Source organism: Gorilla gorilla, chromosome 4 (genome assembly GCF_029281585.2).
Source record: "Gorilla gorilla gorilla isolate KB3781 chromosome 4, NHGRI_mGorGor1-v2.1_pri, whole genome shotgun sequence".
NCBI classification, from domain to species: Eukaryota; Metazoa; Chordata; class Mammalia; order Primates; family Hominidae; genus Gorilla; species Gorilla gorilla.
In genome coordinates, this window is record NC_073228.2 from 49,613,432 (window position 1) to 49,627,254 (window position 13,823).

At 53.3% G+C, this 13,823-nt stretch overlaps 2 protein-coding genes across 3 annotated transcripts; both read right to left on the minus strand.

Moving 5' to 3' along the window:
- Positions 1-6,961, minus strand: LOC101129658 (membrane primary amine oxidase). Its single transcript, XM_004041633.4, has 4 exons — positions 5,188-6,961; positions 3,396-3,681; positions 2,554-2,683; positions 1-1,853 (listed from the first exon to the last, which is right to left on the minus strand). Exons 1-4 carry the CDS (start codon positions 6,785-6,787, stop codon positions 1,578-1,580), a joined length of 2,292 nt encoding a protein of 763 aa, XP_004041681.1. The 5' UTR covers positions 6,788-6,961; the 3' UTR covers positions 1-1,577.
- A 412-nt stretch (positions 6,962-7,373) lies between these two features.
- AOC2 (amine oxidase copper containing 2) lies at positions 7,374-13,610 on the minus strand. Of its 2 annotated transcripts, none has more exons than XM_004041637.5 (4): positions 11,901-13,610; positions 8,846-9,050; positions 8,406-8,535; positions 7,374-8,054 (listed from the first exon to the last, which is right to left on the minus strand). In XM_004041637.5, exons 1-4 carry the CDS (start codon positions 13,486-13,488, stop codon positions 7,788-7,790), a joined length of 2,190 nt encoding a protein of 729 aa, XP_004041685.4. In that variant the 5' UTR covers positions 13,489-13,610; the 3' UTR covers positions 7,374-7,787. The 2 variants fall into 2 exon arrangements, with proteins under 2 accessions (XP_004041685.4, XP_004041684.4); XM_004041636.5 differs by having other exon boundaries at positions 7,381-8,054; positions 8,765-9,050.
- Positions 13,611-13,823: the final 213 nt, after the last annotated feature.

Below are 13,823 nucleotides of genomic sequence, written 5' to 3' on the forward strand. Positions count from 1 at the left end.
TGTTTAGGCCCATTTATTGTTTATTTTGAGTAGGTAATGCAGTCACATGGTTCAAAATTCAAAATGTACAAAAGGGTATAAGTGTTAAGACCCTTCCCTCTCCTGTCCTCAACCTACTGGTTCCCCTCCCAAAAGTAATCAGTGTTATCCATTTATTCTGAATAGGCATACGTTAGCAATTATGTATTTATATTCTACTCCTTTCTGAAACACAAATGGGAAGTGCACTATACACATTTCTGTGGCTTGCCTTTTTCACCTGAAGATTATTACATATTAGTATATAAAGACATACAATTATTTTTTAGCTGCATACTATTGTATTGTAAGGCTGTATCAGAATTGATTTAACCAGTCCTTTAGGGAAAAAAGTTTCTGTTGTTTCTCATCTCTTGCTATTTCTTTGTCCCCATCCCCAATCCAGACCTCAGGAGGGACAGCAGTGATGGGAAGGGAGCCCAAGCCTGGACCAGGCCAGGCTCTGCCCCACCCAGGCCAGGCCCCTCCCCACTAGGGCAGACCCCCACCTTGCCCAGGGCCCAGCTCATTTGCATGCCTGAATGTGATTGGACAGCCCCCTCCTGGCTGGGTGGCTGGAGTTGTAGGGGCTTTGGCTTCTCATCTTTGATGCTCACCCTTCGTTTCCACTCCAGCCTCCCAAACAGGCTGTTGCAGAATACAGAGCCCTGGTACAAAATGACCATTCTTCATTATCATTGCACCCCCAAATCACTTGAAATGCTAACTTGAGCTGCTGCTGTCACGATGACCATCCTCCTCTATAGAGAGCATGAGGCAGGCAGACACAAATGCACACAAGCAGCTATCCTGAAACACACCCAGCCCCAGGACAAGGGTAGGAGCAACTCCTACTCCCAATAAGCAACAGACACAAGGGAACGACACACAGGGATTGGCCACTCTGATTAGGGGTCCCGTGACCTTGAGACTTCCATAGGGCTGGAGAGCAGACGGAAGTTGATTGAAAACTGAGGGCTGGGGGAGTACCAGGGGCTGGGACATAGGGATATCCCCTCAGGATTCGGGAGAAATTGCAGGATAGAAGAGAAGGCAGGAACAGGAGGAGGAGGAGGAAGTAGGTGAGAGAGAGGAAGACGAGAAGGAAAGGACCTGGATGAGAAGGAATGTGAGCAGAAGCATCCTTTCCAGCTCAGCTATGGACTTGCAGGACTGGCAATCCTACCCTGGGGTCTCCAGGGAATAGCCCCCTTTTAGAGTCCTTGGAGGTGGCCTAAAAAGATTCGGGAAAGCCAGACAGCAAAAAAGGGAACCATCTAGGGAAGCCCTCGGCCACGGCTCCAGGCTGGGCCATGCCTGGCCTCTCTGGATGAGAACTCAGCACAGCTGGCATCAACAAGGCTCAGTGTCCCCTGTGTCAGGCATCACAGGGTCAGGAGGCTCCTGGCTCAGAGGGGGATGCGAGGGAGGGTAGTGGAAGAAACAGAGTCCTGGCGCAGGAAAGAGGGAACCAGGCTGCCGGCCCAGTGCCCAGCTGCTCCCCATCCCTCACACCCTGGCCCTGGAGCCCTTGGCCACATGCCCCATCCCAGGACCGCCTAGTTGTGAGAGAAGCCCCCGTGGGAGAAGGCAGGGAGGTCAGGGGCACAGGCAGCAGCCTGGGGCAGGCAAGCTAGGGGGTTGACCTCGCAGGCCCCAGCATCCTGGTCCCCTCGGAAGTAGATGGAGTCGGCAGAGTAGAAGGAGGGGTCTTCGTCAAAGAAGTTATAGGGTCGGAGGAAGAAGCCCACGCCGTTCCCCACAGTCACCGTGTTAGGAATGTCCTCTGCATGTGGGATATGCAGAAAACCAGCTGTCACCCAGGCCACCAAGTCCTAGCAGGGGAGAAGAAAGAGGATCACGAGGTCTGGCTTTGCTGAGGACATGCCCTGGTAGGGATTCAGCTCACCAGCCCAAGGATCATGAGTCTTTAAACATTTTTTCCCACTGGATAGAAGTCAAAGCATAAGTAGTCCATTTCATATTAGGAACACCTGCTTCCCTGTCCCTGGCTTGCAGCCTCCATCTCTGACATTTCCCATCATATTGCCCATTGCCTATCTACCCCCAGAGGGTGACACCCACAGGCTACTTCAGCTCCTCTTCCCCTAACTCTCCAAGAGTTCCCCACAACTGAGGAAAGAAGGGTGGAGGAAAAAGAACCAGCGCTTGGGAAGCAGAACCAGGCCAACATTGTGAAATTCATCAAGTCAGGAATGGGAGAAGCTTCAGATACAGGAGATGTCATTTTCCCTGGTAACTTCCATCCCTCCTGAGTCCTGGAGCCTGGAAAGGACTCAGTCCATGAAACTGGAACTAAGAGGGCTCTAAGATCTCAAGGACAGGCCCAGGGCCTCACTCAGTGTCTGCATATGGACACCCAGCTCAGGAAGGTTCCCTCAAAGGATAATGATCAGATATACTGAAGTGCAGAAGGCAGGAATCAGCACCACCCCTGAGAAGTGCAGTGGTTTTCAGGGACCCTCCCAAGAGAAAGCAAGGCTCATCCTGTACCCCCTACCCCGGCCAGCTGACCTTTCCAGCAATGGTCTCATTGTTGATGAAGTCACTGAAATCCACAGTGGGGGCCCAAGGGTCATTCTGATTGAAAACGCTGCTGCTACTGGGCTCCTCCTCCTTCCGCTGGGTCACAGCCAGCTGGTACCTAGGGAGGCACTGGTCAGGCCTCCATGGCCATTGACCCCATCCTGCTGCCTGATTATGATGAAAGGGAGCTGAGTGCTCAGAGCTCAGCTTCCCCAATTGCAGTCACACAACTGACTCGGCGCTACAGAATCCCCGACGTCACCCTAAGGGGGGTCAAGTCCTCCTGTTTATCCCCAGCCATTTAACCGCACAACCCCTCTCCCATCCAAAACAGAAGAGAGTTCTCACTCCTGGGCTTTAGCCTCCAAGGGGAAAATGTGCCCATCATGGTTTCTTTGGATAACTAGAAAAACCTTTGGCCAGGCATTGTGGCTCATGCCTGTAATCACAGCACTTTGGGAGACCAAGAAGGGTGGATCATGAGGTCAGGAGTTCGAGACCAGCCTGGCCAACATGGTGAAACCCTGTCTCTACTAAAAATACAAAAATTAGCCAGGTGTGGTGGCGTGCGCCTGTAATCCCAGCTACTGGGGAGGCTGAGGCAGGAGAATCGCTTGAAACTGGGAGGCGGAGGATGCAGTGAGATTGCGCCACTGCACTCTGGCCTGGGCAACAGAGCAAAACTCCATCTCAAAAAAAAAAAAAAAAAAAAGGAAAAGAAAAGCCTTCCTGAGAGAGCTCTCCCCTCACCTACAGTGTGAGCTGAGTGTCCACCAACACTCCTTTCCCACTCTCACTGCCCCCCTCCTCTCTGACTGCCCACCACTCACCTCTCCCAGCTGAAGCCTCTCGCCATGGAGCTGTTTTGGGGCAGCGGCTCTCCAGCAAAGCTGAGAATCTGGATGCGGTAGCCCCGGGGGTGACCCCACTTGTTGCTGTGGTTGCTGGCCAGGTACAGGTAGCGAGGGGTGGCGCTTCCCACGAGGAAGGCGGCCTGCTCCTCCGTCTCCAGCAGCTTCCGGGTCACCTGCAGCCTCTGCAGCTGGTGCTCAGGGCTCCAGGGCACAGCCATGGGGACAAAGACCATATCCTCTGCCCAGACCCAGTTCTCCAGTCCTGCTCAGGGCGGGATGGGGGAGGGCCTGTCAGGCAACTGCCCTGGCCCCTCTGGACTCTGCCCCCATCTGGCTTCAGAGTGGGGGCCAAAGAGCAGCCCAGAACTCAGTGTGCCCCTCCTTCTCTTCCCTCTCCCCAAGATACCTCCAATCCTTTAGCCAAAGCTGTTGACCTATAAATTAAAATATTTCATCAGGGAGTTCATTCCATTTCACTCATTCATTCTTTCAACATTCATTAGCAGAGAGGACTGTACTTGTCCCTGGGGATAGAGATGAATGATCATCCTTACCCTCTTGCTTTCCACGCAGACAGACAAACCACTGACTGGCCTGTCCTGTGAGAGGAGCATGGCCTAGGCAGCTTCCGGATCACAGGAATACAGTTGCAGGCAGGAAAAGGGGGCCCTTCCGGGCAACTTTTCAGCCTGGCCTTAAAGGACATTACCAGAAGAGATGATATGGAAGGACATTCTAAGCAGAGACAAAGCATAAGCAAACAGGAGGATGCCTGACTGTAACACGTGAAGTGCGTGTCCAGGGACATGGAGTATTTGGGTGTAGCTGTGCAGAGCACAGCAAGGCAGGGTGGAGCTGCACCGTGAAGGAAAGAGTTTTGAGGGGGTTCTGCAGACAGGATCCCACAGGTGATGACGAAAGTGAGAGCTGAGTAAAGGGCAGGCTGGTGTGGATGGGAGGCCCTCTGGGTGCAGAGTGGCTCTTGGCTCTGAGAGCAACAAGAGCAAAAACAGCAGAGAGAGGGCTGGCACCTGCACAGCATGACAGTGTGACCTGGCGAGATACTGCAGGTGCAAAACAGAAACAAAACAAAACAAAACAAAACCAAAAAAAACACCTGGTGACTGACTCAATGTGGGGAAAGACAGTGAAAAGACAAAGATGAAGACTCCAAGCCATCATGTAGCCTTGGCTCTCTCTGTGACCAGACTCCAGGATCTATCCAGAATGCTCCACAGGATCCATGTGACCCCTCACACTTAAGTGAATTGTGCCCAGAGAAAGAAGGAAAATCAGGGAGGAGGAGGGTCCATCTCCAAAGGAAATGTACAACCTGGAATGACTGACCTGCACATGCTAGGGACGTGGTAGAATGCAAAGAGATCCTCCAACACACCACCACCACAGGCCAGACACAGAACTGAGCTGACAAACAGAAGGCTGCTCCCAGCAGCAGAGCCCATATAAGTACAAGGGAGAGAAGAGGGCAATGGGGACACTGTTAGCCCAAATCCTGCCTCCTCCCTGAGCTCGGCCATTTCCCAAGATCTTTGGATGAGGTCACGTGGAGGAAGGCTGCAGCTTTGCACCTAGCCAGTGAGCTAAGATCCAAATAAAACTCAGCAGCCAACTCTCTCCCATCCAGCAAAAGGGGAAGTACAAAAATCCACATCTTCCTTTCTGGGATAATCTACATAAAACCCAAAGCAAATGGACACAACTTTTCAGCCGTTCTTCCAGAAGCCTTCTCCCCACCAAAATGTCTTACCTGCTACATCCAGATCCACCTTGAAGTGGGCGCTGTGGGTGTGGACCGTACCCAGGGTGTGCTCTGAAACTTGGTTCCCGTACTTCCCAGTAGCACCAAAGAGGAATGCTGAGCTGATGTAGCCCGTGGCATAGAATCGGATTTCTATGGCCCCACTGGGGTGGAAGACCATATCCCACACATAGTCATAGTTGAGCAAGGTGGACATAGATCTGACGACCAGCACCGTTTCCGCAAGACCCCCAAAGTAGTGCGAGTAGAGATCTGAGTGGTGTCGCCGCAGGGGGAGGCCCTGGTTCTGTTCAAACACACAAAAGGCATCACGTATTGTCTTGGGGGCCTGGGACTCCAAAAGGAAGTGCCAGTCCCCGTAGGTGGCCAAGTAGGGGCAGTCCACCCCACGGGTCAGGGGCGTGGTGTACTTGCCCATGCCAAAGCCTCCATCCACATAGCGGGTCGTCATTGCTGCTGGGGAATTTCCACCATAGATGGCCAAGGCCTCTTGGAGGCTTATCTCATAAACTAGTCTTTCTCCTTGGAAGCGAACGTCAAAGATCCTTGGGCCACTGAATGCTCCGAGGCCAAAGGAGAAAGTCCACAGTGAGGAGGCCACTCGACTTCCCTGGACACTGAAGCGGGGGCCTTGGGGATAGAACTGTAGAGGGGGAGCTGGACCCGGGGGCACAGGGGACTTCAGGGACCAGGACCCACCTGTGCCATTGTCTGGGATCAGCACCACATTCACCAGGCCGGCCTCAAACTGGGCCTCCAGCTGGGCCAGGCTGTCGTAGTAGCGGCCTTGATAGAACACCTTCTGGATGGTCCAGCGGGCAGGGTCCAGGGCCTTGTGGTTCACTAGCAGCTCCAAGCCCACGTGGTGCAGGAAGAACCCAGCCCCCGAGATGTTGTAGTAGAGGCCAAACCAGGTGGCCCGGTCCCCTGATTGCAGACCACGGGGAGCCGTGGTCATTGTCACCAGGTTCCGTCCCCGGCGCTTGTAGAAGCAACAGTGGTGGAGAAGCCCAGAAGCCTGGGGCAGCTCTCTGTCGAAGATCATCTGGTCTATGTCCAGGTACTCTTGGAACAGCACGGGGCGTCGGTGATAGGGCAGGGGGCCTCCATGACGCTCCACGGTCACGTCCCGCATGTAGGAGGGGTGAGGCAGTGGCCCCACCACCAGCTCACTCACGTTGGGCTGGGGTTGCCTGCCAAATAAGACGATGGCCAGTGCCTCCCGGGCAGGTGGGGGGCTCCCCCTGTCCAAGTGAGCCAGGGCTGCAGCCTTGGGAGGTAGCTGCAACTCCACTGAGAAGACACAGTTGTCCGAGGGCCGGGCCTGGGCTGCATCCACCAGCCCTGGCCCCAGCCGCTGGGTCAGAAAGCGCATCACAGCCGTCAGCTCCTCTCGGCTCAGGTCTGCAAACAGCTGGCTCTGGCCAGGGTGTGTCCAAGGCTGGGCACTGGGAGATATAGACGGGCAATGGGGAAGCTGGCTGGGTTCACCCCCATCTCCACCCCTGCCCACCAGCAGGACACAAACCAAGGCAAAGATGGTGATGACGGCCAGAATGAGGAGCACGAGGATTGTCTTCTGGTTCATTTTCCCACGAAGAGGGACAGCGGATTCAACCAAAGGAGAGCAATGTATTCTCAAGCCAGCAAGACGGGGGCTCTGTTGGCTCCTGGACGGGGAGGGGGGCGCGCTCCCGGACTCTGGCTGAGGTTCCCGATAGTCAGATGCCTGGGACTAAGGGTGGGAAGGACACAGGAAGGCTAGGGCAAGGGGGCGGGGTGGCCGGGGTTGGAGGCGGGTCTGAACAACTGTGATTTCCACAGACCTTACATGGTTTTGTCTTCCAGCCTCCAAATCACTCTGCTTTCTGGGTCAGGGTTGGAGTTGGGGAGTTGGGGCTAGGGGGAAGGGGAAGGAAAATTTCAAGATAATGCAGCACTGGGAAGGAGCAGGATCTGCGCAGAGCAGCCTCTCCTGACCTCAGCCCAGCTTCTTCCCCAGTCCCCCACTTAGTCAGGGCCAGATGTTTTCCTGTAACTTCAAACTATCATTTTCCTTCCAAAGACCTCCACCCCCTGCCCCTTTAGCTTTCCAAATGACATTCCTTGGCCAGGTCTATCCCCCTTGCCCTCTGGCCCCCAGCGCTAATTTCCCTGGCCAGACTCCTTAGTATTCTCCAGGGGACTCTAGATACTTAAAAGGTCAAACAATAAATTCAAGTAAAATTCCTCTAATAGTTTTTATTATAAATTACATATAACATCTGTTTTACAAAATTCTATCTACTCTTGCTTTTGAATGCACATGCATAAAGAGATGTCTGATGTAATGTGAACACCACCTATTTCTGTGTAGTAGGATTTGTGGTATTTTTCTTTGAATATTTAAAAATCATTTTTATAATTTAACATTTTAGAGATGAACAGGAAGTAAGAATTAACCAAAGGGACTGATGGGGGTTTCGTGTGAGAGGAACATTTAGGGGGTGGGAATCTGGGGAGCAGGTGTGATAAAAACACAGAGAACAGAAAGTAGAAACAGGGAAAAGTACATGTGCCTAACCACGCCGCCCGCCACACCCTCAGGACTAGAAGCCTTGGTAAGAGAAAGGGGGTAAGTCCGGGACACAGGCTGCCAGGTCGGGGAGGCAGGCCACAGGATTGATGCTGCAGAGCCCAGCATCCTGGCCCTTCTCAAAGTAGACACTGCCAGGGGAGAAGATGGAGGGGTCCTCATCAAAGAAGTTATAGGGTCGGAGCAAGAAGCCAACTCTGTTCCCCAGAGTCACTGTGTTTGGGATGTCCTCGGCATGGGGAATGTGCAGGAAGCTGGCTGTGACCCAAGCCACCAGATCCTGCAGGAAGAAGGAGGAGCTGCAGGACTATGGAAGCATGACCCAAAGAACCACCCTTCAGCCACAATCCCAGCCTCCAGTCTCAGCCTGGCTTCCACTCTCCCCAGCCTCAAGCCCATACAACACGTGGAGCAATCCATGTAAGCAGCTGTGCGGGGAGAGTGGGGAGCCAGTGTCCCAGAGCTAATCTCACCCCAGGAGGGATGACCTGTGTTGGTCATCAGAAAACTCCATGGCCTCTGAATCTGCGAACTGGAAATCAGCCATTCCCTCTAACCTTTGGCCAGAGGCTGGGCAGCCAAGATGCCATGCCCACAGGTGTCCCTTTCCTATGTCCCTAGGGCAACCAACCTCTCCTAAGAGGGTTTCATTGTTGATGAAGTCAGCAAAGGTAACTGTGGGTGTCCAGATGTCATTCTGGTGATAGATGCTACTGCTCTGTGACTCCTCCTCCTTTCTCTGGGTCACCACAAGCTGGTATCTGGTCAGGAATCGTAAGAAGGTGGTTTTGGGAAATGTCAAGTGCCTTTGCTGGCCCAGGAGTCCCTTAGATCCGATTCTGTGTGAGACCATTTCCCACCGTGTATCTAACTTGGGTTTGAGGGGAGGTACAGGGATGAATGGTAGCCGTGGGAAGAGAGTTTGTCTCCAAGGACTGGGGCAGGGGAGGGGCTGTCCTTTCCTTCCACCCAGGCCAGGGCCCTCCTCACCTCCCCCAGCTGAGGGCCCTCTCCATGTCACTCTCCAGGGGTATGTGTATGCCAAGGGGGCTGTGGATCTGGATTCGGTACCCGCGCTGGTGACCCCACGCATTAGTCTGGTTGCTAGCCAGGTAGAGGTAGCGGGGTAGGGGGCTTCCCAAGGAAAAAGCTGTCAGGTCCTCCTTTCCCAGGACCTGCCGAGTCAGCTGTGGGCGCTGTAGCCAGTGCTCCGGGTTCCAGGGGGCGGCCACAGGTTTAAACACCACGTCTTCAGCTACCACCCAGTTTTTCAGCCCTGCCAGGGGGAGGGAAAGGAGGTGAGTTCCACACCAGGTAAGGTCTCTGGGCCAGGTCCCTGTCTTCCCCATGATGTCCACTGCACTGGTGTGACAAAAGGCAGAGAGAGCATCAGAGCACACTGTGCTGGGAGCCAGGAGGTCTGGGCAAGCGCAAGCTCCTATCTTCTTCCAACTTGCCCTATCTGATAGGGTAACCACTAGCCACACGTGGCTATGAAAATTAAAATTTAGGGCCAGCTGAGGTGGCTCACACCTGCAATCCCAGCACTTTGGGAGGCTGAGGCGGGTGGATCATGTGAGCCCACGAGTTTGAGACCAGCCTGTGCAACGTGGTGAAACCCTGACTCTACAAACAATAAAAAAATCAGCCAAGCATGGTGGTACATGCCTGTGGTCCCAGTTACTTGGGAAGCTGGGGTAGGAGGATTGCTTGAGCCCAGTAGGTTGTGGCTGCAGTGAGCTGAGGTCACACCACTGCACTCTAGCCTGGGCAACAGAGCAAGACCCTGTCTAAAATATATATATATATTCAGTTCGTCTGTCACACTAGCTACACTTGAAGTGCCCAGTTGCCATACATGGCTAGTGACTATTGTTTAGAGCCACAGCTCAAATACAGAATATTTCTATCACTGCAGAAAGTTCTATTAGCACTGGACTACCAAACAGTCCCTGGATCAATTTGCTTCTCTGATTCACTTTCTGAATCCCTACACTGGGCATAATTAAAGCTGTTCTATGGCTGTGCCCAATAAACAGAAAAGCACATGCAGCTGACTAGTGACATTCTTTTAACTATGAAAGGGATAATGATATTTGTCTTGGAGAAGCTAGCTGAAAAACTGACTCCTGAGCCAGGTGTGGCAGCTTGCAACTCAGGAGGCTGGTGGCAGGGTGATGCAGATCCCTTGAGCCCAGGTGCTGGACACCAGCTGGGGTAATAGAATGAAACACTGCCTCTTAAAAAAAAAAAAAAAAAAAAAAAAAGGCCGGGCATGGTAGCTCACAGCACTTTGGGAAGCCGAGGCGAGTGGATCACTTGAGACCAGGAGTTCAAGATGAGCCTGGCCAATATGGTGAAACCCCATCTCTACTTAAATAAATAAATAATTTAAAAAAATTAGCCAGGTGTGGTGGTGTGCTACTCTGGAGGCCGAGACACAAGAATCGCTTGAACCTGGGAGGTGGAGGTTGCGATGAACTGAGATTGCACCACCGCGCTCCAGCCTGGGCAACAGAGTGAGACTCTGTCTTCAAAAAAAATAAAAAGCTGGGCGTGGTAGTGTATGCCTGTCATCCCAGCTACTAAGGAGGCTGAGGCAGGAGGATTGCTTGAGCCCAGGAGGTCAGGGCTGCAGTAACCTGTGATTGCACCACTGCACTCCAGCCTGGGTGACAGTGAGACACTGCCTCAAAAAAAGAAAACCCAATCCCTTCCCATGGTCCCCTGCATACTCCTCCCAGCTCTGAGACTTCACTTTTGATCTCAGCAAGGTGGGAAGTACTGTCAGTGTTTTTCAGAAGCGAGCACATTCATACCTTTGTCTGGGAGTTCCTTGGAATTCTACAGCATCCATAACCTGCATTGCCTAACTCAGCACTTGGTCATACACTTTCTGCAGGTCTGGACTGTTAGTTCCTTTCAACGAGACCTATATGAAGGCACCTGGCACAGGAGGCACTGCACTGAAGCTGGTGCCTCTGCAGCCATCCTGTGCGCTGGTGCCTGACACAGCCTCTCTGGCCCACAGCAGCAGCCCATGCTGCACACACTAGGGGTTCAATAAATGTTACTTCCCAAAACAAGTCTCTTTAATGCCAAAGATGCTGAAGAAAAACTTCCAATCAGAAGGCAAGTCAAAATCCAAGTATGTCAAAGAGTAATCTAGTTAATATGATCATTTCAATCATGCTATTAGTCCTTCCTACCCTCCACACCACTGCGAACACAAGTGCAAGTGCATGCACAGAAACACACGCAGGCACGCACGTGCCATGTCTTTAGACTCGAGGATAAGAAAACATTTCACAAGAAATACTAGTTTATGTTGCATTATACTTGGGCAGTCATTTCCTGTCCCATCTCCTGCCACCCTCCTTAGTTTCCCTTAAAATGGAGAGGGTCTGGTGAGTTTCTAATTTTCTTTGTGGATCTAAAAGTCTGTGAGTCTGTAAGTTCCTTTCTGTCCTTGACAAAGTCTGTCAGGAACAGCAAGTCCTCTGTGTGCTTTGAGCCCTTTGTGCTTGAGAAATCTCTTTCCATACTTGCAGCAAGCTGTGTGCCTGCCATGAGTCAACTGTGATGACAGGAATGGGATGGCCCTCCCGACGAGGAGTGGCCCTATCCTGGGAAGCAACCCCAGCTTTGCTACCCTCTCCTTCCTAAGCCCCAGGTCCACCCCCACCCTGAAGACTCTGGACAGACTTCTTCCGACCTCGGCTCAGGACCCTGCCCTCCCCACCCCCACTGACCCTCAGAATTAGGAAGAAGCAAAGTGCTCCAACTCCAGCCCCATTGGGCCAGTTCACCCAACCAGTGTCACTTGAGGCTAAGGCAATCATGCCCAGCCATTACATTTAAACTAGTTTCACAATCATAGCTAGTCAGAGGGGCTGGGCGGGGGAACTCTTTTCACCTTTTACCAGATACCCAGTAGCCCAGTACCAGACTCACTGCACTGAATATGCTCAAACAGTCCCTGCCCTGTTGCCACTAGAGCTGTGGTGTTGGAACACCCCGCTCTTGCCACTTGTTATTTCAGCTTGACCTCGGAGATTCCCTTCCCTTCCCTCCACCCCACCTGACCCCGCCCCCAAGTCTCCATCCTCATCCCCTCAGCACTCACCTGCCACATCCAGGTCCAGCTTGAAGTGGAAGGCATGTGTATGCACCGTTCCCAGCACTCTTTCCCCCACACGGTTCCCAAAGAGGAGGCCCTCCTCTCCCCCTTTCAGGAAAGCTGTGTTGATATAACCCGTGGCATGGACCCGCCCTTCAAGTGCCCCATTTGGGTACAACACAAAGTCCCAAATGTAGTCATAGTTGCCCACAGATGACACAGACCTGACCACAAGGGCTGAGCTGGCCAAACCACCATAGAAATGATTTTGAAGGTAATTGTGGTGCCTTCGAAGGGGCAGTCCCTGGGCTTCCTCAAATACACACACAGCCCCTGGAAGCAGCTGGACTGCCCCTTTGCCCACTAATATATGGATGTCCACCATCGTGGCTTGATAGGGGCAGTCCACTCCCCGCACCAAGCCTCGGCTGTTACGGCCGAGTCCAAAGCTGCTATCCAAATAGCGAGTCAGCATCGTCTTGGGTGAATCAGCACCATAGATAGATACACACTCCTGGACACTGACTTCATAGGCTATTCGCTCACCCTGGAACCGAACATCAAAAATCCTCAGGCCGCTGAACACCCCATGGCCAAAGGTAAATGACCAGAGGGAGGATACCACCAGGTTTCCTTGCACACTGTACTGGGAACCCTGGGGCGAGAACTGAAGAGGGGGAAGAGGACCTGGAGAGTTCCGAGACCTCAGGGATGAAGCTCCATTTGGTGGAGGTAGAGGGACTCTAACCACTTCCAACCGGCCAGACTTAAACTCCCGTTCCAACTGGCCCAAGTCTGCATAGTAGTGCCCAAGGTAGAAGACCTGCTGGACAGTCCAGTGGGCAGGGTCCAGGGCCCTATGGTCCAGTAGTAGCTCCAGCCCCACGGGGTGAAGGAAAAGACCAACCCCTGAGATGTTATGGTAGAGGGCCATCCAGGTAGCTCGGTCCCCCGAGCGCAAGCCCCGAGGGGTGGCATGCACAGCTGCCAGGGTAGAGCCATTGTAGTTGAAGGTGGACGACAGGAAGATGGGTGCCTTGGGTAGCTCCACCTCTTTCAGATGCCTCCACATCTGTGTAAACTCAGCTCTCAGCACCGGGCGACGGTGATAGGGCAGGGGCCCGCCGTGACGCTCCACAGTCACATCCCGCATGTAGGAGGGGTGAGGCAGCGGCCCCACCACCAGCTCACTCACATTGGGCTGGGGTTGTCCACCAAAGAGGACGATGGCCAGTGCCTCCCGGGCAGGTGGGGGGCTCCCCCTGTCCAGGTGGGCCAGGGCTGCAGCCTTGGGGGGCAGCTGCAGCTCCACTGAGAAGATGCAGTTGTCCGAGGGCTGAGCCTGGGCTGCGTCCACCAGCCCTGGCCCCAGCCGCTGGGTCAGAAAGCGCATCACAGCTGTCAGCTCCTCTCGGCTCAGGTCTGCAAACAGCTGGCTCTGGCCAGGGTGTGGCCAGGGCTGGGCCCTATGGGATACAGAGGGGCAGTGGGGAGGCTGGCTGGAACCACCTGGGCTGGTCAGCAAAACATAGGCCAGGGCAAAGATGGTAATGAGGGACAGTGCCAGGAACGCCAGGACTATCTTGAGATGCATGGTGGATGCTGAGAGCTGAAATCAGAGTTCTAACAGCTGCTCCTTCCAGTTACTGACATCAAGTCGGGGTTTATATTCGCTAGGATGGATAGGAAGGGAGAAAACTCCACCCCATGGGTTGGGCAGGAAATTTCTGACCTTGATTTACGTAATTCTGTTCCAATTTTCTGTCCTGTGGTTTGGCCCAGGGCACTGCTTCCACATGCATAGCCTCTTCCTTGCCCCTGAACTCCCACTGGTAGCAGTCAGTACCAACTACTGATTTCCATCATTTAGACCAGATGAAAGGGAATCTGGGTTAACGATGCTAACCTCCAGTTTCCACCTGGAATGGG